Genomic DNA, 22503 nt, shown 5'->3' on the forward strand with positions numbered 1-22503 from the left:
AGGAATCTTATATTGTCTGATGGGAATGTCGCCCCTACCAACATGGCGGCCGCATAATCACGTCTGTCTTCATATATGACTTACCGCGTTACAACGAGAAATGAATCACTTCACAGCGCGACATTAAACTTTTTCTCTGGTGTGGTGGCAATACATTATCGTAAAATCAGAACGTATATGTTTAATAGTCTTTGTCTTTCCTTTTTTCACACAAGTATTTGATTACAGAATCGAATGCGAGTACTTTCGCCACCTCTGGTTGGCCCGCCGCTGGTCGGTGTGCTGTCACGTGGTATCACAAGAACGGCCATGTTTCCGAAACACAAACAACAAGACTAGAAGGCAGCACACACACACATACACATACACGCGCACACACCGATGCGACCGTTGGAGGAAAGCGAGGAAGAACAAAAATACGACATTGGCCACGGAGCACGGCTTCCCGGGAGTACCATCGTGTCGAGAGAACGCGTTGACGAGTGTTCGCAGAGCGATGCGTGCAGTAAATCGGCTGTAGGCGACGCAGCCTGGCTGGTGGTTGCGATTCGAAACAAGTGAAGGTAAGCCGCGCTCCGAGTGCGCCTGGTTCCTCATCGCCAGCTAGCGAGGTGGCTAGCTTTAGCCGCCGCGCTGTTAACATGGCGTTGCGATACACTGCTGACTTTTTGGGGCTCCACGCGCTTGCTCTTTTATTTCCCTCTCCTCCCTCGCCCTCGTTTGGACTTTGCAAACGAGCGTTGGACGTTGTCGAGCTGGCGTACGAGCAGGCCCGAGGAGCCCGACACTCCGCCCCCCTTTCCGCCATCATAGTTGCTGGTGTCATTTGAACCTAAAGAGGCCTCGGCCATCGACGCCGAGCTTCAATGCTACTAGCTGCGCACAAATGGCTTTTTGCGCGATAACAACACCCTCACTCGATCTATGCCATCGATTCTTTCACCCCCCCATCAAATACTAGTTTCACAACACCAAACAATGTGCATCGCGTGAGTCACCGCGAGGTATTTGGTGGACGTTGCTGCTAGCTGTTTATTTTGCCACTAGTTCCCATTGAAGGTGCACCAGAGAGTGAAATCGGCTTTTAACGCCGCGTTTTGAAGTCGGAATGCTTTGCAGAAAATCATGATCAAATACAAATGCGATCAAAAAAAGATGGCAAGCATCGAGATTGAACAAAGATATTTTCGCACTCAGTTGTGCTAAATTGTAAACTGCCTGGAAAGTCACTGTTACAATTAATGTAACCCAATCAGTCAATGTCATTTTTTTAAAAATATACCTGTACATACATTGATTAGAGAAAAAAATCAATCGCTCCAAATTCACACTTAATGTTCTTTTGATATCTGTAGTTCCAAGTGAAAGCAAATTTGCAAACATATTTCCAAGTACTGTGCTGTCAAATTGACATAATGTCCTGTTTTTGTAAAAGGGTTAAAGTATAAAATCGTTTTAATAAATCTGATTAATTCATTTTGAAAAAAATGCATTGTACTGTAATGTGGTTGTGGACCGTGTCGGGATCATATTTTTTTACAAGTCGATGGTAGGTCTTATTTTTTTAATGATTATTGTCCAGTCTAAAGTGTTGAAAGTCAGGTGAAAAAAAAATTCCAATACAATGTTTATAAAAAATCCATTTGGAGCTAGTCCAAACAAATGATGCAACCACAGTAATAAATCACTTGAAAGGGGCATAGTCCTGTAATGTGTGCTCTCATTGTCAACAAAGCTAATAAAACAGAGGTACTTAAGATTATCACAAGAAAAGTTGCGTCGGTTTGCTAGCCGACAATTGTGGAACCAAGCTGTTTGATAGCTGATTTAAAAAAGAGCGATGAGCAAAATCTGTTAAGGATTGGCTAACTGGATTTTTATTTTGTTGCCGTAACATTTTTTTAAGAAAAATCGCTATGGTCCAAGAGCATTATAGAGGTCTCTCCTCATTTAAATACAATTCTTGGGCTTCTGATTTCAGTGCTGGCCTGGAAATAAGTAGTTCATTTATTTATTTATTTATTTATTTATTTGTTTGTTTGTTAATCATTTATTCTGTAATAGTTTGTGTGTATTCGTCAGATAAACTGATGCCTTACGCTCAAAAAATATGAACAGGCTGTAATGCATCAAGGCGTTGCTTATCAGTTCTTTTTCCTTTTCGTTCTTTTCCAGTGTCGCAAAGGAAAGGAGGACAGGAAGTCAAGGCGTTACCTGGAGGCTCGTCTCCACCAGTCCACATTTTAGCGAGCGAGAAAGGCGCCGAGCTAAGGGAAGGAAAGGAGGACGAGCACGGGGAAGACGAGTGCGAGTCGCATCTGCTCTCGGCAGCTGTTCAGCAGCCTGTTTTCTTTTTCTTTGTTTTTTTCTTTAGGGCTGTGATTTTTTTTTTTTTTTAACGTTTGCTTTTTTTTTGACGAACAGGTTCAGGTTATACGTTTAAATGTGAGATCAAACTGCTGTAAAAAAGTCAACAAAAAGATACAGAGCGCAAGAGAAAGAACGAAACAAATACTAGCTATTACTCTATTTTTGTTCCATTGATAATTTCCAAAGTTCCTTTTTTTTCTTTTCTTTCTTCTTCAATGTTTTTACAACCTTAACGGGCTGTGAGTAGCAGGAGCTTCCATTCTCCAATCTTGTCGTCAAAGCCCTTCCTTACCAAGCACGGACTGATAACCTGGTACCCCTCAAGCACCTACAACTGGCAGCTATTCTTGTGGATGTGTATTTTTTGAGGTGGGAGGGGGGCGCCCTGTGACCACAGCTTAAGCACCACTCGGCCTTCAAGTCACCCCAAGCCTAACGAAACCAAGCCAGCTCCAGCCTGGTCCTGCCCAGTCCAGCCCCGCTCGCATATCTCTGGACGGGGTGAGCTTCTACGCGTACGTCAACAACGCAAACGTATGACGCTGACCACGATGCTTTTGCTTCGCAGATACTCACTTCTGTGTGGACGTGAGGAATATGACTGCTGAGACTCTCAATTTCGGCCCAGAATGGTGAGGCGGCGCCCGCTAACAACCGCAATAATGCAAATAATGTGTCTTAAAAAAAAGGAAATTTTGTGTCCAAAAATGGTTCAGAATATTGCAATGTCGATATTTGGAAGCTGACTTTTTTAATTTAAGATTTTTTTTTTCTGGTGGCCAAATAAGCAGGCTCAATGAATATGTATCGTTATTGAGGCTTTTATGGTTCTGGAAAGAACGAAGGATGCATGAATTAGTAAAGTGAATTGAGGGTTGATTTTTAAGTCGCCACCGAGGCTTCGTCACTTCCATTTCCGCTGGCGTCCTCCTCGCCAGTGGATGTTTGCGCAGCGATTAATGGGAGGTGTAGCTTGCCATTTGGTCACACTCCATTTCGTGCTGCGGCGAGCGTTCCTGGTCCACGGCCAGACGGGGGAATATTTCTCTCGCTCGCTCTGCACATCTGCAGCCGCTTGCCTCTCACTTCGGGCCCTCTTTCCCTCTGCTCTTCCCAAAAAAAAAAAAAAAAGGCATCATGATTTGAATAGGTTGCTAAAGTGTAATAATCAGGGAAAAAAAAGATGATGAATGTTTGATTAATCTCGTGAGGATCTATTTTTTTTTTTTAACCCAATTGGCTTTGTGCTCTTGTTAACACCCTCTTCCACCACCACCACCTCTCAGAGGTACATATGGTTTAGATGTGGGCCTGTGAGTCAATAAAGCTCCTCTGAGAGGCAAGTGAATGGAGCCATTGTTCAGCTCCCGGCCTTGGAAGCCGGTCCTCCTCCGAGCAGCGTTTTTTTTTCCCCCCCGCCGTCAAATTGGAAAGCTAATATATTACAAAGCAGAGTGCATTCATTCCAGTGTGGGGGGTGACACTTGATTTGTGACAGAATGTGAAGTCAGCGATGGTTCTCTCTCTGTGTGTGTGTGTGTGTGTGTGTGTGTGTGTGTGTGTTTGTGTGCGTGCTTTTTGATCATTGGGATGAAAACGTTCGCAGTTGCATATGAGCACATTTTTCTTGAATTCTTAAGGTGATCTTGTTTATTGTCTCACAACTGATTTTTTTTTTGCATGTGTTGGTTAAAAAATAAATATGAGAAAAGAAAATGGCGAAGGAATTACAATATTGATTGGGGTTATTCTTGACTCAAACCACAAATTGACGCCAATGTTTCTCTGCCCCTCCCAACCCAGGCTCCGTGCACTGTCCAGTGGGGGGAGTGTGACGTCCCCCCCTCCTTCCCCCGCCATGCCAAAGTACAAGCTGGCCGACTACCGCTACGGCCGAGAGGAGATGTTAGCACTTTATATCAAAGACAACAAGGTCGGTTGCGCGTCGTAATGCGCTGGCTTTGTTTCGGGGTCTCCGCTGGTCCCCTGAAGGCAGGCTCCATTGTCGTTGCGCTTAGGTCCCAGAGGACATGCAGGATAAGGAATTTGCTGCTATTCTGCAAGATGAGCCCATGCAGCCCCTGGCACTGGTGCCTCTCACTGAGGAGGAGCAGGTCAGGTTCCGAACTCAAACGGCAGCGACACGCCAAGGTGAGCCTCTCCGTTGGCTGACATTCCTGACATTCCTCGCCCGGTTCTCCCCCCCCTCGCAGAGGAACTTCTCCATGTCTGTGAATAGTGTGGCTGTCCTGCGGCTCATGGGAAAGGGGGCGGGCGGAGCCGCCCCTGCCGGAGCGGTGCGAGGACGAGGCGCCACTCGAGGCAGCAGAGGTGCGATGGCGAGAACGATTTGAAATATCGCAAAGTTAAAAACAGACGACAATAACAAAAATGCGTTGGCAGCTATTTGGGGAAACGGTCAAGTGTCCGTTTCCCTCGTCTTTTTCCAGAATCTCGGTGGAGCTCGCTTCCGATTTAGATGGCTTTGTCACGTGCTTCAGTGTGTGTTTGTGTGTGAACAGGGCGGGGCCGCGGGGAAGGTGGATTCTACCAAAGAAGTATTGAAGATGCTGAGGTTGGTTTCGGGCGAAGCTCTAGAGAGATACATCGTAGCCAGAGCTGGGACGACCGGTAAGGAAGTCTAACAAAATAAATAATAAAAACTAAACAAACCAAAAAATATATCTATATTATTTAATTTTAATTTTTTAAATTTTTATATATATCTATCTATATAAAACGTCCTAATTATTTTTTTTGCAAATTGTTTGTTATTCACAGGAATAAATCTGAAATGTTTCTTCTTTGATGTAGCGCATTTTAAAAACATTGAACAGGACTATTTCAGCCCTTTGCCAGCCTGCCATTGATTTGCTTCCTCGGCCCAATTTCAGCGGTGAGCGTCGATTTGAGAAGCCGCTCCGACGGGAGGTGGGCCGCCCAGGCTTTGAGGAGTCCCCCGGTCCCGGAGGCTCTGGAAGGAAGGAGCACGCAAGGGCTGACAGCGATAACTGGCGTACGCTCCGGGAGGAGCAGGAGGGGGAGGAATGCGAGCCGGGAAGTAATTGGAGACTCGCTGGACCCCGCAGGGACGGTACGATGAACGCAAACACTTTGGATTTCCACACGTGCGTGCGTCATGAGGTCCGAGCCGGAGTGATTTTGTTTTGTCAGATGGCGGTCCCCGCTCAGCAGGCTGGCGGGATCACGGCTGTCCAGGTGAGAGTCGTCGTCGCAAGTTCGACTTTGACTTCGGGGGTCCCGAGAACCAGGGCGGCCGCCGGCGCGCCGGCAGCGACGGGCCGGAGGACGACAGGGACGGCCTGCCCGAGTGGTGCATGGATGAGGAGGATGGAGGAATGGGAACGTTTGACTCCTCTGGCGCCTTCATGCCTATGAAGGTGAGCGTGAGTTTTGTTTCCGTTTTAACCGTCGGTCGAGCGTACCGCTGAATCTTTCCGTTCCCTCGGGTCGCCGTCACGCAGAAGGCTGGCAAGGAGACAATCCTGGAGGACGAGTTGGAGTTCAAGGGCATTGAGGAGGAGGAGGAGGAAGAGGAGAGTCTTCCTGACATGGAGAGAAAGAATGGTGACGGAGACAAAGACAAAGGTGAGATTTAATCCGGTGATCTGCCGCACAGATGTTGTCGCTTGTAGATTTTAATCGCTTTTTTTTTTCTTCTTCCCCTTCCTCCAGAGAGTAAGGAAGCCCCGTCAGCTGCAGTCGATGGGGAGGCAAAGCCGGTGGCGCCTTCCTCCTCCCCTCCCGCCCACTGTGCCCCTCCATCCCTGGAGCCCCCGCCCGGCAACAGTGGCCCAACAGCGGACGCCGCTCAGCTGAGCAACAGCCTCCCTTTAAAGGACAGCAGCCCGCCAAGTGAAGGTACGAAGCCGAGAGCAGCCAGAGAGGCTCATGTTGACATTTTGGTTTGATATCCAATCTGTTTATTTGCGGCGATTGAATGTCTTGTTTACTGAGACAGCTGCTCTCGCTCGATCCGGCGGATGCACTGCTCCGCTCGGCTGACGCGTTCAGCTAAAATTGAGGAGGTGGGAAAAAAAAGAAAAATGAACTCGAGTCCATTGCTTTTATTTGTGTGTCAGATTTGGTGGCTCTGGCCGTAGGCTCCAAGTCCCAGGTGAGCCCAAGCTCCGCCTCCTCCTCAGCGCTGCCTCCACCACCGCCATCTTCCGCTGCTCCCCTCCTCCCCTCGTCTGGGGTCGGAGACACCGAGGATGACGAGGGCATGAAACATCTCCAACAGGTCTGCGTCTCTTCTCAAAAGACTTTCTTCCGGCACGCTTCCACGTGGCGCCGACTCAGCATTTTTGCCCGATTAGGAGGCGGAGAAGATGGTGGCGTCGCTGCAGGACACCTCTTTGGAAGAGGAGTGTTTCACGCAAGCTTTGCAGCAACAGCAGCAGCAGGAGAGCAGGAACACCGCAGCCGCTCTGCCTCTGTCGCACGAGGCCGCCATGAAGTGGTTCTACAAGGACCCGCAGGGGGAGATTCAGGGTATCGCTACGGACGTGGATATGCGCACTCGCCAACGATGACGTAAGAATTAAAAAAGAATGCCAACTCTCGGCTCAGGTCCGTTCACCACGGTGGAGATGTGCGAGTGGTTCCAAGCCGGCTACTTCACCATGACCCTCTTGGTCAAGCGGGGCTGCGACGAGGGCTTCCAGCCCCTGGGCGACGTCATCAAGATGTGGGGCCGCGTGCCCTTCGCCCCGGGGCCCTCCCCGCCGCCCCTGCTGGTGAGACAGCCACCACCGACGCAGCGCCCGCAGCCCAGCCGCGGGCCCGCCGCGACTGTGAGTCAGAGCTCAGCCAACATAGACCATGGGAAGGGGTGGATGCAGAAGGGAGGGAAGATGGTAATAGCTCTCCATCTTCTAAGGCACAACAAACATCCCGTGCATGCCGAAAAGAGTCAGCGTTTGCACTCGCAGACGCTCGCCTCGCCTCGCCACCGCCGACTAACGAGTCCTCTGTCCTCCTCCGCCGTCAGGGAAACTTGGACCAGGAGCGTCTGAAAAAACAGCAGGAGCTGGCAGCGGCAGCTCTTTATCAGCAGCTCCAGCAGCAGCAGTTATTCCAGCTCATTAACAGGTGAGTGGCGGCGCGCCCCGGGCTGCTGCCGCCGCCGGGCGTTTGCTTCAGTCGCTCTTTGTCGCTCGGCAGGTGCAGTGAGCAGGGTATGATGCCTTCGATGAACAGGTCGATGTCAGTGCCAGATACAGGGTCCATGTGGGACATGCATACCTCAGCTTCACAGCCGTCAGGTGCGCGGTGGTCTTCAGAGCCGGGCAAACGTATAGACGGACACTGTGCTTCAAATGCTCTCCCGTACCTTCACGCAGGTGGTGAAGCCAGTCTTTGGGACATAACAATGAATCGTTCTACTCAGGGTCCAACTCTGGAACAGCTTCAAAAGGTTTGCTTTGACGACTTGCTTGATTTTATTCGCTCTATCTTGAGTTCGTTGTTCATGGTTTGGATGCCTTTCGTCCAGCTCCAGCAGGAGAGGCGAGAGGCTGAACTCAGGGCGAAACGGGAGGAGGAGGAGCAGCAACGCAAGAGGAGGGAGGAGAAGAGGAGGCAGCAGGAGGAGCAAAAGAGAAGGGAGGATGAAGAACTCTTCAGACGCAAGCAGGTGACCGATTTTTCCGTTGGTCCCCGCGTCCGTTTCTCCCCACCCCGCCCCACGCTCGACAGCCATAACAGGTTTCCCGTGTCTTGTCCGGGTGTCGTCAGCAGCAGGATCTGATTTTGAAGTTGCTGCAGCAGACTCCCCAGCAACAGGGGCCGGTCGCAGGCGGCTCCAGCTGGAGCGGGGCTTCTTCCGCCTCGCTCTCCAAAGCGGGGAAGGCCCTCTCTCTGCTGGAGATGCAGCAGGAGACCGAAAGACTTCTCAAGCAGCAGCAGCAGCATCAACAGCAGAGAGCCCAGCAGCAGAGGGAGCGGGTATGCAGATATCTCCCATGTCTGCATGGAAAAGAAAAAAAAAATGTCCGTAAAGCGCAATGTCATTTGTTTTGTCTCTGATTTGCAGCACGCGGGCATGTCGATGGGGAGTTCCTCCATGGGAAGCCAGTGGGGAGACGGCGTCGGCATCTGGGGTGGGGCCGGAGGCATGGAGGGCAAAAGCGGCGGCATGGGCATGTGGGAAGAGGCGGTGAAGAACCAAGCCAGCCTGCGCGGCAACGGCAACAATAACTTGGGCCTAAAGAACAGTCGCAGCAGCCCTTCACTCAGGTAACGTTGTCCTTGGGCTGCTTTTTGTTTTCCGTACCGTTCCACTTATCTCGTTTGTGCGGGTGGGCCCCTCCAGTGAGCAGTACATGATGCGTCGCAAGCGCACGGACGAGGAGGAGAAGCTGCTGAAGCTGTTGCAGGGCATGAAGCCTCAGGACGGCTTCACCACCTGGTGTGAGCAGATGCTGCACGCCCTCAACACCTCTGCCAGCAACTCCTCGTCTCTGGATGGTAAGATTGCTCCCGCCGCCGTTCGGGTCCAAGGCGGTTGCGACACTTTGCTCCTCCCCGTCGCAGTTGCTACGATCGTGGCCTACCTGAAGGAGGTGGAGTCTCCCTATGCAGTGTTGGACTTCATCCGCTCCTACCTGGGGGACACAGTGGAAGCCAAAGAGTTCGCCAAACAGTTTCTGGAGCGACGTGCCAAACAGAAAGCCAACCAACAGAGACAGCAGCAGCAGGTAAACCGGGAAGGTAGACTCGACGGCAGCGTTGACTCGACTGAAATGTTTTTCGTTCTCGGTGGTCTCAGCTGTCAAAGGAAGTGGCTGGCCTGAACATGAACTTCCCACTGCAGGTAAACGCCAACGCTGAAAATGTTGCCAAGGACGTAACGTTTGTACCCTTAGCTTGACGTGCCCGCCGCGGCGCTCTTTTCGACAGGACTCGATGCGAGGTATGAACGCTAGCACCCTGCAGTCCATGTTCCAGGCCAATCACATGAGCAAGGCTGGTCTCTATGACAACCAAGGAGGGAAGATGAAAAAAAAACAGCCCATGATGCTGCACTCTGATCCCAGCATCTTAGGTACAGTACGTCATCTCATTTTCTCGTCGGGGTCAGGCCTTCTCAACTTTACCTGATTTATAGTTTGGATTCATACGCAGGATTCGGATTTTCTTTTCGTCGCATATCAGGTGTCATGACGGAACGGCACATTAAGAGCCCCCAACTATTTAATTGAAATTTATCAAAAGCCAAAGTCTGCTTTATCGTCAATTTCTTCACACGCCAAGACACAAAGAAATCGAAATTACGTTCCCACTATCCCACGGTGACAAGCCATAGTACACAATATACATACAAGTAAACAACACAAAAAAATAAAAACAAGAAGGCACAAACAATGAATAAATAAGAGTGATGAATAAATAATAAATAAACAAATAACACAAGAAATCATTTCCTTATATTCAAGCTTTGCGTGAACATCGATGGTCAACTTTTTCCAAGTTTATTGTGGGTCATTTTGAACGCCCTATATTTATGCTCCCTGGATATTCGGACACCCCTACAAAATGATGTAACCCCCCCTAATAGTCCACAGCACATGAGAACATCAGGGGCCCTGAAATTGAACCCTGTGGAACTGTGATACGTTGTTCATTTGTTTCTTAATAAGAAGTCTACTTTTTTTTTTTTTTTTTAAATGACATCACAATACATTGATTGCCTGTGCCTTCTCCCGCCCGCAGGCTACTCATTCCACAATACGGCTGAGTGTCTGAGCCTGAATGAGATGGAGATGGTGGAGGATTACTGATGTGACGCAGCGCAGCAGCAATAGCTACCTGAGGCCTTCTTGTCTTTTAATCAGACAAACCTGATGATGAATGTGCACTGCTAGGGGAACCCGGGGGCTGGGGGAAGGGAGCAGGCCCAAGAGGAGGTAGGAGGCGGACGGGGAGGTGTCGTTGTGGGCGCCACTCCTCTTGTGCTTGTGACACAAAGGGGCTCCCTGCTGCACCAGTTGAGCAGGGGCGACGGGGGGTGGGGGGTGGGAGGGGGCGAGCGTTTCAAAGAAACATGGGTATCCTCTGGCACTCAACATTTTAAGCACCTTATACTGAACTAATGCACTTTATTGAGATGGGATTTGACTTTTTTTTTTTTCCGTCTGTGTGTGTGTGCGTGCGTGCTCAGAATCAGTGTGCATGCGGTATGTGTGCATCACAACTGGAAGTGTTAACACGGGCGGGGGGTCTTGGGGTGGGCGGGGGGTGAGCGTTTCAAAGTCGGGGACCTTTAAGTTGAGAGCAAATCCTTTTTCTCGAAAGACAAACACTGTTGATATTTCTGTTTTGCATTTTTTTACGTTTATATAAAAAAAGTAAAGCTATTGAAAAGTGGATTATAAAAACTTGAAGATTTGCACTTGCCTAAAAAAAAAAGAAAATCCTAAAAAAAAAAGGGGTTAGTCGTAGAAGTGGATATTTTTGTGAATGACTGTTGTGTGAATGGTTCTTGTCTGTAATACACCAGTGTGCACAATGTCTTTTTTTTTTTTAAGTTGCTTACCAATATGTGTGAGACGAAAGTGGCCATTCTTGAGTTGTTGTTGTTTTTTTTGGTTCATGTTTATTTTGCGTGTGTTGACTAAGAGAAAGGGCAAATTGCACAACAAATCCTTTCTCTTAGCAGCTCTTTCTCACCCCCACTTTGGTGACAAACTCTTGTTGTCTTTGAATGACTTGGGAATCACAAGTGACGAAGATGACAAGCTTGTGTGCGTATGTGCGAGTTGTGTACGCGAGAGCGGATTGTTCATTTACTGTCGAAAGAAATGAGTCGAGACTACAGGTACTCATTTTCAATAATGTGCTTTTTTTTTTGTGCGTGTGTGTATGAATGCACATTTGTGCCTAAGAACTCGGGTGCGTGGCCATTGAGACATTAGCTCTTTTTCAGAGTGAGTGTGTGACGTGTGTCAGTGCTCAGCACAGTGTATGTCAAGTGCGTGTGTTCATATATATATATATATATATATATATATATATATATATATATATATATGATGTTTCTAGTTCGATCTGGGGGTGATCACGTTGCCTTTTTTAGCTCGAACTTGTGAATGAAACGTTGGGGGGGGCAAAAGATGCAGCATCTTCACGATGCATGTAAGGTTAGCATTGTTACTTGTTCGTTGTTGCAATTTGATAATGACGAGTTTTCTTTTTGTATGAGAAATATATACAAATATATACATTATATACAAAGTTTAAAAAAAAGTATTTGGACTAAGATAATGAGCACTTGGGGCTGCTATTTTTGTTGTTGTTTTTTTTTTTCCTAAGTTGTGATACTTTTTTTTTTTCCTGTTTCATTCTCGCCATGTGAAGTGTATTTCTTTCTTAAGAAAATCTTGAATGTATTCCAAAAAAATGACAAGAAACCCGTGCTGATATTTTTTTTCCTCAGAAGATTTCAAAAATGGAAACAAAAATACAAGGAAGCTTCAAAGAGGAGTGTTTTTTTTGTTGTTTTGTTTTTTTAAGTACACAGACAGTGGAGGAGAAAAAAGAACTGTGGCAAGATACAGTTGAACACACTGCCTCTACAATCCTGATCGTACTAATGGTGACTAAGAATCAAAAGAAAGGACTATTTCTATTCCATACTGGAGCTTTGGTTGTTTACAAACCACGTGGATATCAGTGGGTGCATTTTTTTTCCCCTCCCTCCCCCTCATTTTTTTTTTTTTTTACCCCCATGTAAAATGGGCAGGGTTTGCAAGGACGCTTCTGCCGTCGCCGACGAAAAATGGACAATATCTGCCTAACTGGAGCTTTTGGACATTGCGATGCACAGTTGGGGAAATCCAAGGATTGGCCTCCATTATTTTTATTTTTTTTTCTGTGTGCGTGGAATGGAGTGCAGGGCGACGCCAGTCGGAGAAGGAACTGAAAGGCAATACGAGTCTTGGGCTCAGTCCTCGCCAGCACTCAACCCTGCCCTTACCGACTCACCTATGCACTTTTGTTCAATTCAAGCTGTGAGGTACCATTTTTGGGGACGGGAGCACAACGGGAGGATGATGGCATCACTGAAAAAAAGAAATTTCCCAAAATGAACTGAAAGACTGGAGCCTCCCGTACATAAACCATATTTTTCTATCATCTTTCAGAGTAGATTACAAGACGGCTTGTGAACGGATGAAGTAGAACTCATGACGCGACATTTATGTAGAAGTGAATGACTTTTTTTTTTTCTAAGAGAAAAAAAGAACTAAAAAAAAACTTTAAAAAAAAAAAAACATCCAAACCCCTCCCCCTGGAGTTAGACAACTCCAACAGGACTCTTAGCAAATGGATGTTGCCATGGCTACAGGATTGAACCATATGAGGTCCAAACCTTTGGCACTGGTAAGAACCCGGATCTCCATGTTGACATCTTGCCGTTTACTCAATGTAACTCACGTTCTGCTCACAGCAGTTTGCCTGCGTGCCGCTTCTTGCCGCATCCGACCCGGCGAACTCGAAATTGCGGACGAACAGAGCCGACGCGAGGACAGCCGATCCGTCTGCGAGCCATGACCATCGTCACCCACCTCGGACGGCCGACTCCGAAGTGGGTCCTAACCAACCAGCAGGACCTGTTTGGATGGCAAGGACAAAAAAAAGCCCGTTTGGGTTCGAGTGGATATGGAGCCTCCACAAAGCCTTGCAGCTGTGCATTAGGCTGGACTGAAGACTTGTACACACACACACCTCACACACATGCACACAAAACACACACAAGACTTTGACATAAGTTAACATTTTGCTCCATGTCACACTGATTCGCCACACACAGTTCAATTTGGGGCTTTGTGAATACTGTACATATTGGTGTTTTTGAGTTTTCCCCCCCTCACAAATTTTGCTTTAATTCTCCAGTTCAACATGCCTTAAAACTGTACAGTCCAATCCTCGATGGTTTCACTGACAAAAGAATTTCAGTCGAACAAAACGGCGCAACAACTTTGCGCTTTTGTGCCGGCCTGTCTGGTTATCTCAAGAACAGAAAAAGCAACTTTGCTTAACCATCGCTTATGTATAGATTTTTGGGCTGGTGGTCGACTGCTCCCCTATTTTTTTTGTTTTCTGTGAAGAATAGTAATGTTTAGATGCGTGGCTGGTGCAGACTGAATTCAAGTGCAAAAGTCTGTACTGTTTGGAGCTGAGCTGAAAGGACGGAAGGTAAATCCATTTTGTTGCCGCGTGACCAAATATCAATAAGCAACATGTCAACCTTGAAGCCAAATTAAACCAGATCATTGTTCAATTTAGATTAAGGGTATGGAGGTATATAGTTTTGCAGAATTTGTACATTTAATGCTTTTGGATGATTATTGTGTGTATCGTGTATTTGATGTATGATCAGATTTCATAGATGCTGCCATTTCCACTAATTGCAGATTTACTTTGAAATAACAGCAATGCAGTTTGGCTGTTAGATTTGTCTTGTACTGGAACAGATTAGTTTGGACTAAGCTAAAATGGATTCATTAGCCAGTCTATCAGGTGAACAAAATTGATAGTTAAGATAAAGCACAGGCCAGTGTTTCTGATCGGTCTTTAATCGGTGCAGCTAACACCGCCGATTTTAAATATGCATATCTGATCATCTGGTTGTATTTGGCATTTCTAAATCAAAACACCACACTAACGAGGTTTTATAAGCCAATCAGCTCAGCTCCTTTTGTATTAGACGATGAACGTTGCAGCGAAAATCAAATTTAAAAAAAAAAAAAATCTCTGCATTATGTTCTCTCTGCTCTCACTAGTCTGAATAAACAAGATTTTGCCTTTAGACCAGTGAGGGTGGGTAAATAGATCATATTGCAAATAATGTTTTCGACGTGACTTTCGCTTTAAAAGATCATATATTATTTTTGGTGAAAACAAAGCAACTGAAAGATGTATATAATTCGGATTGTTTTGTTTGTAGAACAAAATAAATACTAGCAGTTAGCCACTGAAGCTTGTGTGACTGAATACATCTGTCGCTTGAGAAATCACGCACACCAAGCTAGTCTCGCGAGACTTGACGAACGCATGGCTACCCACCACAAATGGCACCTTTCGCTCAGAAAAAAAAAAACACCCGAAATAGAATTAAAGTGAACTAACGCTGCACGATCCTCGGTACAATCCAGTGAAACCTTCGCCTCAACCAGGAAGGAGTATTTAAACTGCGTTTTACAAGATTAGAGGCCGGGAAAAGCCATACATAAATTGGGTGAGTAGAGGAGTGTTCGAATGCTAATGCTAACGTGACGTATTTTGTTATTTGCGCCAACGTTTGAAACAAATGAAAGTGGGCGAATTTTTGTGGTTGGATTTTAGTGTGCACAGCATGCTTGAGACTAACGTGCTTGATTTTGCGGCAAATAATTTAAATTTTAAGGTATCAAAACAAGCACAATGGGCGTAGCTTTCATAGCTACAGGTGGGGTTGGATGGCCCCAGTTGTTTTTCCTGGATTATGAATATATGTATTAAATCTATATAGTAAATAGTACTTGGGCGCGCCGTTAAAATACGTCATTCCTGTCGCATAATTAACGTCTTTGTTAGTTTGAATAAATAAATTAGATTAACTTTATTATTTTTATTTTGTTTGTTTAAGATAAGTACCGTATTATTTCTCAAAGGGTGAACTCAAGTACAATTTAAAAGTAGTAGTTCTCCATATAACTTAAATTAGAGCGAATAAATTTTTTTAAATCGTAAATTTTAAATGTCAACAAATGAAATGCAATTTAAAAAAGGAACGAAACATAAATGCGCAATGTATGTTTCCCCAACATCTCACTTAAAAAAACAAAACATCCAATAAAATAGAAAATTCGAATAAATTTATCATTTATGTCTTTACACCTGTGAAATTTCAACATTTTACCTTAACAGTGATGTCTAAAACTGACTGTTGGTTGTGCAACACATGATTTTTATCTAAACTTAAAAATAGATGCAATAGAGTACGATTGCAATGTTCTTTCTAATAAAAATAAGTCTTGAGTTCATCTGTGTTATAATGCATGTGGTCTCTTTGGATGCAGGCCTGTGGGTGCTGTAATGTCCTCGCCTGTCAGCATATTTCGAAAGCCATACTGCAGGAGGCAGGCAGACCACATCTGTGCGTTTTTGACAACCCTCCGCCAGAGAGCAAAAAAATCATGACTGACGCGGATATTGGCCCTGAAAGCGCATCGGTAGAGGTGCAGGACACAGAGTCAAACAACGAGCCCCCCCAAGAGGCGGCAGTCGGCCAGGAGGATCAGGACGAAGGCGGCCTCACCCCTGCTAAACGTCCCCGGCTGGCTGAGGAGGGGCAGGGGCTGTGCGAGGACTTCCAACCAGCACTCACTGACATGGAGCAAGAAGACCAAAGTAGAGGAACTTTTCTCATTGTTTGGCGTCGGGCCGCTTTTTACCTGGAAATATTTTCTGGTCTTAGCGACAGGAGCCTCCCTGCACGTCACAGATGAAGAGGCGACGACTGCGGGCGGGGGCACCGAGGAGCAGCAGAATATCGATGGTGGCCATGATGGAGAGATGCAGCCTGAGGAGGACAAGTCTGAGTCTGCTGACGGTCCCAATGAAGCACAGCAGTAAGTTGAACCGAGCAGTACTTTTCTGTGGGTTTGTATGAACACGACTCATTTTCTTGTCTGTCCTGCAGCCTTCCCTTCGACTTTTCCCAGACCCCCCAGGTCCTGACGAGTGCCTGGAGTGAATACTGCCATTTCTCAGAGAATTACCTCAAAGGTTGCAAATGGTAATTAAAATTACCGATCAATTCCGCCGTATCCATTTCCGTGTGTGACGTAATCAAAGCGACTCGTCAGGGCCCCGGATGGTTCTTGTATCCTAAGCAACAGTGCGGACAATGTGCTCCGTGTCTACAATCTTCCTCCAGAGGTTTACACCTACAACTGGGATGCCCTGCCGGAGATGGTGAGCATTCCTTAGGTTCGATATTTTCTTCTTACCGTGGCTTACAGAAATGTTAAATATACATTGAAAGACTAAAACATCTTTGTCATTAGTGATGAACACTTAAATATAATGTTTGTCATAATGGTGATACTTATAGCAAAATATTCTTCTTGTTGGTTCTTTATTTGAAACAAATAAATAAGTTTATAAAGTCAGGCATCGCCCGTCAAACTCATTAGAATTCCTCTACTGCCCTCCTCAGGCCAAAGTTGGTATTGCAACCTCAAGTAACCTTGACTGAATGTCAATTACAGTCTTTGTAAAGGCAGAAAAATAATGCCGTTTGGTTTTAGACAATTAAGTGAACACTGACCTTCGACCCCCCCCAACCTTTTTTTGAATAGAGTCCAGTTCTGAAGATGGCTGAAGGAGACACCGTGTATGACTACTGTTGGTACCCCAAAATGAATTCACTGGAGCCCCACTCGTGCTTGTGAGTGCTCGTCCGGTTTCATCCGCGACCTTTGCGGTGAAATGCAGACAAAATATTTGCGTGCTCTTTTTTTTGTCTTTTCTGCCTCCATGCGAGGATCCTGATAAGCTCGTGTTGTTTCGGGCGGCGCTCCAGGCGCAGCAGTAAAGCGACATAATTGGCCACTTCCCGCCACTGAAATAAAGCGGCGATGTCGTTGCGGCTAATTTGCTTTGCGCTAATTAAACGGCAGTGATGTCGTTTTGGGCTTTGCGTGATTACACTCAGCTGGCAGTCAGACCTTCTAGAATGGGGTTTTGATTCACAGCAAATATTTAAAAAATAATAATTTCATGACCTGTCGTCCACAGTTTTGCTAGCAGTAGCCGCGACAACCCGGTCCACATCTGGGACGCTTTCTACGGCGAGGTGCGGGCCAGCTTTCGTCCCTACAACCACCTGGACGAGCTGACGGCCGCCCACTCGCTCTGCTTCTCCCCCGACGGCTCGCAGCTCTACTGCGGCTTCGACAAAACCGTCAGGGTCTTCTACACCGAGCGGCCCGGCAGAGACTGCGAGGAACGCCCCACCACAGGTCGGCCGGAAACCCAAATTAAAATGACGGAACTCGATACTAGTTTGTGCCGGCGGTAAATTGTCTTTAATCAAACGACATCAGCTTGCCGAAGGTCGCCGAACTGTTTGACAGCGGCATCGAGTGAACAGACGGCACCCTGGCATTTCGCATTTCGTCTTCAAGAAAACGTCCTATCAAATTGTCTGTGCACTCACGATAACTTTGGCATTATTCCAAGCACCCTCTAATGATGCGCCTCTCTTTGTTTCCAGCACGTTTGTTTTTGATAATGGCGGCAATTTGCCGCACTCTTCTTGACTGACGACGCTTTGGCCAAAACAATCTGCCGGCGTCTTGATGTAACTTTGAAGCGGTAGTTAGCATAAATTGCGTTGCGGTTAGAAGTCTTTCTGATGCTTTTTGTCCTTTTTCCATGATGAAACCCGCAGCGAAAAAGCAAAGCGGCCAGAGCGGCATCATCTCCTGCCTGGGCTTCAGCCCGTGCCAGTCGCTGTACGCCTGCGGCTCGTACTCACGCTGCGCCGGCATCTACTCCTGCCAGGACGGCTCCCTGCTTGCACTCCTGCCCGCCCGGCACCACGGGGGCCTCACTCACCTTCTCTTCTCGCCCGACGGCTACTACCTGTACACTGGCGGCCGAAAGGTACGCGGGACGGCCCGACTGAAAACGCCCAAAAATCATTCAATTCTATCAGCTGCCATTTTGAATTTTTGAACGGGAACGATTGCCAGGATCCCGAGATCCTGTGCTGGGATCTCCGAGAGCCCGGTCAGGTGGTTTTCTCTCTCAAAAGGAACGCGGGAACCAATCAGCGCATCTACTTCGACCTGGACCCGTAAGTGTCCGTCTGTCCGTTCGCCGTCACGCAAAACGCCCCTCCCACTCGTGTTTGTTGTACTCTGCCAGGTCGGGCCGGTACCTGCTGAGCGGGGGCACGGAGGGGGTGGTGTCGGTTTGGGACACTCGGAACCCTGCGGGTGGCGAGGAGCTGCTGCAGCCTGACTTCCAGTTCCAGGCCCATTGGGACTGCGCCAACGGCGTCAGGTACCCGCCTCCCGCACATTCATGGCAAATTAATTCCTGTAGTAAAAAAAAAACCCATACAGTCTATCAACTTGTTGAGTTTTCATATTCATAATCATTCAAGTTCATTTTTGGATATTTGTTTGGATTTGGATAAATTTCTTATTTTTAATTTTATATTTATTTATTTATTTTGGATAAGCTATTTTATTTTTAATTTTATATTCATTTATTTATTTTCCCCCTTGTGTGTGCGCAGTATCCATCCGTTCCTGCCGCTGGTGGCCACATCCAGCGGCCAGCGGCAGTTCCTGTGGCCCAGCGACGGCGAGGGAGACTCGTCGTCCTCGTGCTCGGACGCCGAGGGAGGCGACGAGGCCGCGACCTCTGCCGCCCGCGCCGATAACTCCCTCAACTTGTGGTGGGCCGGACCGTGCGGATCCCCCGAGGCCCAGGAACAGAGTGAGGAGGTTTCAGAAATGCAGAGCTGAACTCAGAATTTCATCAGGCGAGACCGTGCCAACCGCAAAACGTTTTCCTCCTACGAGGAGGCAAGTGAGGACAATTGGGCGAGAAGCGTTCTATTTTTATTCTTATATTTTTGGATGTGGGTTTTTTTTTTTTTGTATGAAGTGCCAAAAGTGTGCAACTGATCATGTGAGCTTTTTGGTAAGGTGTTGAAAATGGCTACTTATGCAAAACATATTTAAAAGCAACAAATTTGAATCGTCGTTCAAATTGGCGGCCACGGGCTGTCAAGAGCACACAGAAGAAACAATTTTAGCCGACTGCCTGAATTATTTCCGATACTTTTCCGACCGATGGGCAAAATGAAATCTAAAATGGACATAAATTGGTAGTTCGGATTTCCAAAGGAGTATTGAGGCTAACGTGGAAAAAGAGAGTACTTTATTATCAGAAAAGAGAAGTCTACTTAAGTATTTTTTCCCTTCAAGATTTTCTTGTATTACAACATGAATGTCAAATTCTGTGCATGCTTTTATTCTTAGAAATATGCAACTTTATTTGTGCAGTTTACAAATTTATTCTCAAATATACAGTCTATTTTTGCTTTTTCAAATACTCCAGTCGTAGCACTCGCTGTGAGACGTGCCGTTTGCTCTCTCCTGATTTTGAAAGCAATTAAAGAGCATCGCGTCAATGCACTCCGAGCGGGCCGTATTCGAGGCGTCTGTCGACCTTTACGTTGGAAATGTTAACCCGCCACTCGATGCTTTCACCTTTTACCCACCACGCCATAGTCGTGGTCCTCTGGAGTCACGGCTCGGATGAGGGTGTGTGGGGGGGGGGTGCTGCTCTGCGGCGGATGTTGCTTAGCAACCGTCACCGCCTCAGGGGAGGTTAGAAGCTACAAAGAAAAATGAAGGGAGGTGTAATCAAAGATGTTGCTGAGGTCACACTCGGTCGCTGGACACTACATTAGGTACACTTACCCAACCATTGGCTCCAGGCGCCTATTTCGAAAACAACCGTCATAGCCACCTTGAGGAAAAATAAAATGGAAACCTTTGTTGACAGCTTTTTTGTTGATTTTTGTGACCCTCTTGTTGCCAGTGCTTGTGTTTGTGTGTGTGTGAGTGTGTGAGGTGCAGCTCACGAACACACAGGAACAGACTGATGCTGAAGGATAAAGATGTGCAGCTTAGATCTATCAGCTACGAGGCTGGTGAGGGTTATGTGTGCTCATACTGACTCACACACACACACATGCGTGTAGCAATCTCTGTGTGTGTTTCATTCCCATCAAGGTGTGTGTTTTGCTGCTGGAGCTCTTTGTGCTGCTGCACTCATCTTGCTGTGGATGAAAGTCAGCAGGAGACATTTCTGATTTTGTGTTATTTGTATGTGTGTGTGTGTGTGCTTGTGTACAAGACACAAGCCCCTGCAGTCAACCGGGAGGCGATGAAGTCGTGGAGGAGAGTTGAAGGTCGGCCCACTAAAGGAGGCCAACAGGCAGTAATGTGGAGCACCATCATGTTGTGTGTGAAAAAGAAAGAAAAAAAACAGTGGATTGAATTCTACTTAACCGATTTAATTAAAATGTGTCACACCAAAGTTGAATTAAAAATGTAGCTACAAAACTTGCTTCCTGACCTACCACCTGCTTGCGATCTGTCTGTGGCCTAAAATGGCGGCAGTATTCAGTTTGTCCACATGGTGGCAGTAGCATCCCTAATTTGAGAGTATTTTCCAATTGAACCCGGTGTGGGTTCATTTTGGTAAATTCAGGACCTTGCGGGCACCCAAAATCAATTAGCATGTTTTGTTTTGTGCGTGTGTTACTCAAGATTGAGCATCAGCTTTCTCTTATTGGTTTTAGACTCTGTATATGTTTTCAACAGCACGCACGATGAGTTAATCTCACGTCTTTTTTTATCCACTTTTTGAGAGCGAGCTAAAAAGCGTTGGCGTGTCTTTTTTGGATGTGTGGCGGAGGGGCGCTCTTGCTCTTCCATCGACGACAAATTGATGTTTTTCCCTTTTTAGTAAAGTAAAACGCACCTGGGCTCTGCGGTCCGAATGAAGAAGTGTGTGTAAAATAGATACTTTACGACTCGCGCCCTGTTTTTTCTTTCCTTTTCTTTTTTTTTAATTTTCTGTCTTACGTCTGGCTGCATTGTGCTGTGTCGGTGAGTACCGCCTACCAGTCGTCAAACAGGGATTTTGGTCCCTAGTTCCACGTGAGTTTTCACTCCCCCCCACCTTCCCTGCTCGGTTCCGGTGTTCCGGCCCTGGTCCTGTCGGTTCTGCCAGTACGCGGCGAGCCTCCGTGCAGGTCGGACCAATGTCGCGATTGTGACGTCCTCGTGTTTTTGTGCCAACCAGTCGTTGAAACATTTATTGGACCCAAGCTCGCTTCGTAATCCTTTTTTTCTTCTTCTAATTAAACTACCCAGCAAGTTTTTATTCCCCCCAAGCAAAGTGAGGATGCTTTTTTTTTTAAACTCTTGAAATAGATCCTTCCATTTTACCACATTTGGATTGTTTTCATATTTCGTTGAATTCTCAAATTGAGCATTCGTGGATGTACAAGCTGTCTGGAAGAATTGTGATGTGCACCGAATGGACTTGATGAGCGTGGAGATGTGGAGCCCGGTGGCACATTTTTAGCCTTTAAAGCGGCTTGTATTTTTGTTTTTGGGAGAAAAAAAAACATCATCAAGAAAATTTTATGCGTATTTTGGCTGTTGTGTGTTGCATGAGGCGTCGGGGCAAGGTAATGGGAGAGGGTGCACACACAACAAGGGAGCGTTGTTCGAAACTGAGACAATTGAGGCACAAGAAGAAAAACGCTGCTGGCTTGTGATTCATTTGACAACATTGGATTCGCTGGAGTTCTATTTGCGTCCTGGACCGAAGCCATTCGTGTGTGCGCGCAAGGAGCACTAATGGCACATTAAAAGTCATGGGAATGCTGCTGAAATAGACCACAAAGGTTTCTTTTTTTATTTTTTTATTTTTGAATTTTCATTGATCTCAATGCATACCGGGCCCACGAGTTTCTGACTCCCCTCCACTTTTGGAAGTCTTCTTTTTCATTTTTTTGTTTTTGGCAGCATCACTTGTGGACCCAATTTGGAGATGGCGCGTCCATGGAGTGTGAATGGATTGTGGGTCTTGCTGGCGTTTGTACTGGATTTACTGGGAACCACCGCCAGCAACATGGAACCCATCTACTGGAATTCTCTTAACGAGAGGTAAGGATGCGGAAACCGGTACGCATTTTGGGTCCAACGTGGTTCCATTTCTTTTGAGTTTGCCACCCGTGGTGACAAAAGTGGAATCAAAAGTCCTTTTCTGTCGTGCCAGTGAGTTCAAATGTCATGTTTAGCATTTAAAAGCAATTGATGACGGAAGCTTTGAGGGTCACAAATAGACCGCCTGCTTTTAGAGAGAGGAAAAAATCTCCCCTCCGGCAGGTGAAATTCCTTTTGAATGCAACAAGTAAGGAGTGGAATATTAAAAAAAAAAAAAAAAAAGTTCTACAAAGATTCTTACTTTTTATTTGGAGACAGTCGAAGACCTGTACAGTCTGATGACATCCAGTCCAAT

General features: G+C 46.6%; 3 protein-coding genes across 11 annotated transcripts in view; all 3 read left to right on the forward strand.

Annotated features, from left to right (window-relative positions):
* The first annotated feature begins 302 nt into the window (after positions 1-302).
* Positions 303-14373, forward strand: gigyf1a (GRB10 interacting GYF protein 1a). Of its 6 annotated transcripts, none has more exons than XM_088381357.1 (26): positions 303-563; positions 2176-2871; positions 2939-3002; positions 4174-4303; positions 4389-4484; positions 4584-4701; positions 4893-5001; positions 5265-5464; positions 5545-5771; positions 5856-5979; positions 6067-6252; positions 6474-6634; positions 6711-6885; positions 6964-7250; positions 7385-7485; positions 7558-7658; positions 7737-7810; positions 7889-8029; positions 8131-8340; positions 8429-8631; positions 8708-8862; positions 8929-9092; positions 9164-9208; positions 9295-9439; positions 10108-12774; positions 12842-14373. In XM_088381357.1, the coding sequence occupies exons 3-25, from the start codon at positions 2968-2970 to the stop codon at positions 10173-10175; spliced, it is 3255 nt and encodes a 1084-aa protein (XP_088237483.1). In that variant the 5' UTR covers positions 303-563; positions 2176-2871; positions 2939-2967; the 3' UTR covers positions 10176-12774; positions 12842-14373. The 6 variants fall into 6 exon arrangements, with proteins under 6 accessions (XP_088237483.1, XP_088237561.1, XP_088237718.1 ...); XM_088381435.1 differs by having other exon boundaries at positions 7564-7658; XM_088381592.1 differs by having other exon boundaries at positions 6964-7187; positions 7564-7658.
* Positions 14374-14431: 58 nt separating this feature from the next.
* wrap53 (WD repeat containing, antisense to TP53) lies at positions 14432-19967 on the forward strand. Its single transcript, XM_088381843.1, has 11 exons — positions 14432-14632; positions 15456-15786; positions 15854-16007; positions 16079-16174; positions 16245-16353; positions 16740-16828; positions 17179-17402; positions 17834-18048; positions 18138-18241; positions 18313-18450; positions 18689-19967. Exons 2-11 carry the CDS (start codon positions 15573-15575, stop codon positions 18918-18920), a joined length of 1575 nt encoding a protein of 524 aa, XP_088237969.1. The 5' UTR covers positions 14432-14632; positions 15456-15572; the 3' UTR covers positions 18921-19967.
* Positions 19968-20733: 766 nt separating this feature from the next.
* Positions 20734-22503, forward strand: part of efnb3b (ephrin-B3b) — a 45198-nt gene continuing 43428 nt past the window's right edge. For 2 of the 4 annotated variants that reach the window (XM_088377783.1, XM_088377805.1), the window contains exon 1: positions 21148-22148. In XM_088377783.1, the coding sequence (XP_088233909.1) occupies positions 22033-22148 (116 nt within the window). In that variant the 5' untranslated portion in view covers positions 21148-22032. Of the gene's footprint in view, positions 21081-21147; positions 22149-22503 lie in introns of those variants that run through there. The other 2 variants (XM_088377803.1, XM_088377793.1) reach the window with 2 other exon arrangements.

The sequence above is a fragment of the Syngnathus floridae genome, chromosome 1, assembly GCF_059516105.1.
Source record: "Syngnathus floridae isolate MCC-2025c chromosome 1, RoL_Sflo_1.0, whole genome shotgun sequence".
NCBI lineage: Eukaryota > Metazoa > Chordata > Actinopteri > Syngnathiformes > Syngnathidae > Syngnathus > Syngnathus floridae.

Coding starts and splice junctions, on each gene's coding strand:
- wrap53 (XM_088381843.1), top strand. CDS start 15,573: ATGACTGACGCGGATATTGGCCCTGAAAGCGCATCGGTAGAGGTGCAG. Junction 16,829..17,178: donor CTGGAGCCCCACTCGTGCTT/GTGAGTGCTCGT, acceptor TGTCGTCCACAG/TTTTGCTAGCAGTAGCCGCG. Junction 18,049..18,137: donor TGTACACTGGCGGCCGAAAG/GTACGCGGGACG, acceptor AACGATTGCCAG/GATCCCGAGATCCTGTGCTG.
- gigyf1a (XM_088381357.1), top strand. CDS start 2,968: ATGACTGCTGAGACTCTCAATTTCGGCCCAGAATG. Junction 5,002..5,264: donor AGCCAGAGCTGGGACGACCG/GTAAGGAAGTCT, acceptor GCCCAATTTCAG/CGGTGAGCGTCGATTTGAGA. Junction 9,093..9,163: donor AACAGAGACAGCAGCAGCAG/GTAAACCGGGAA, acceptor CGGTGGTCTCAG/CTGTCAAAGGAAGTGGCTGG.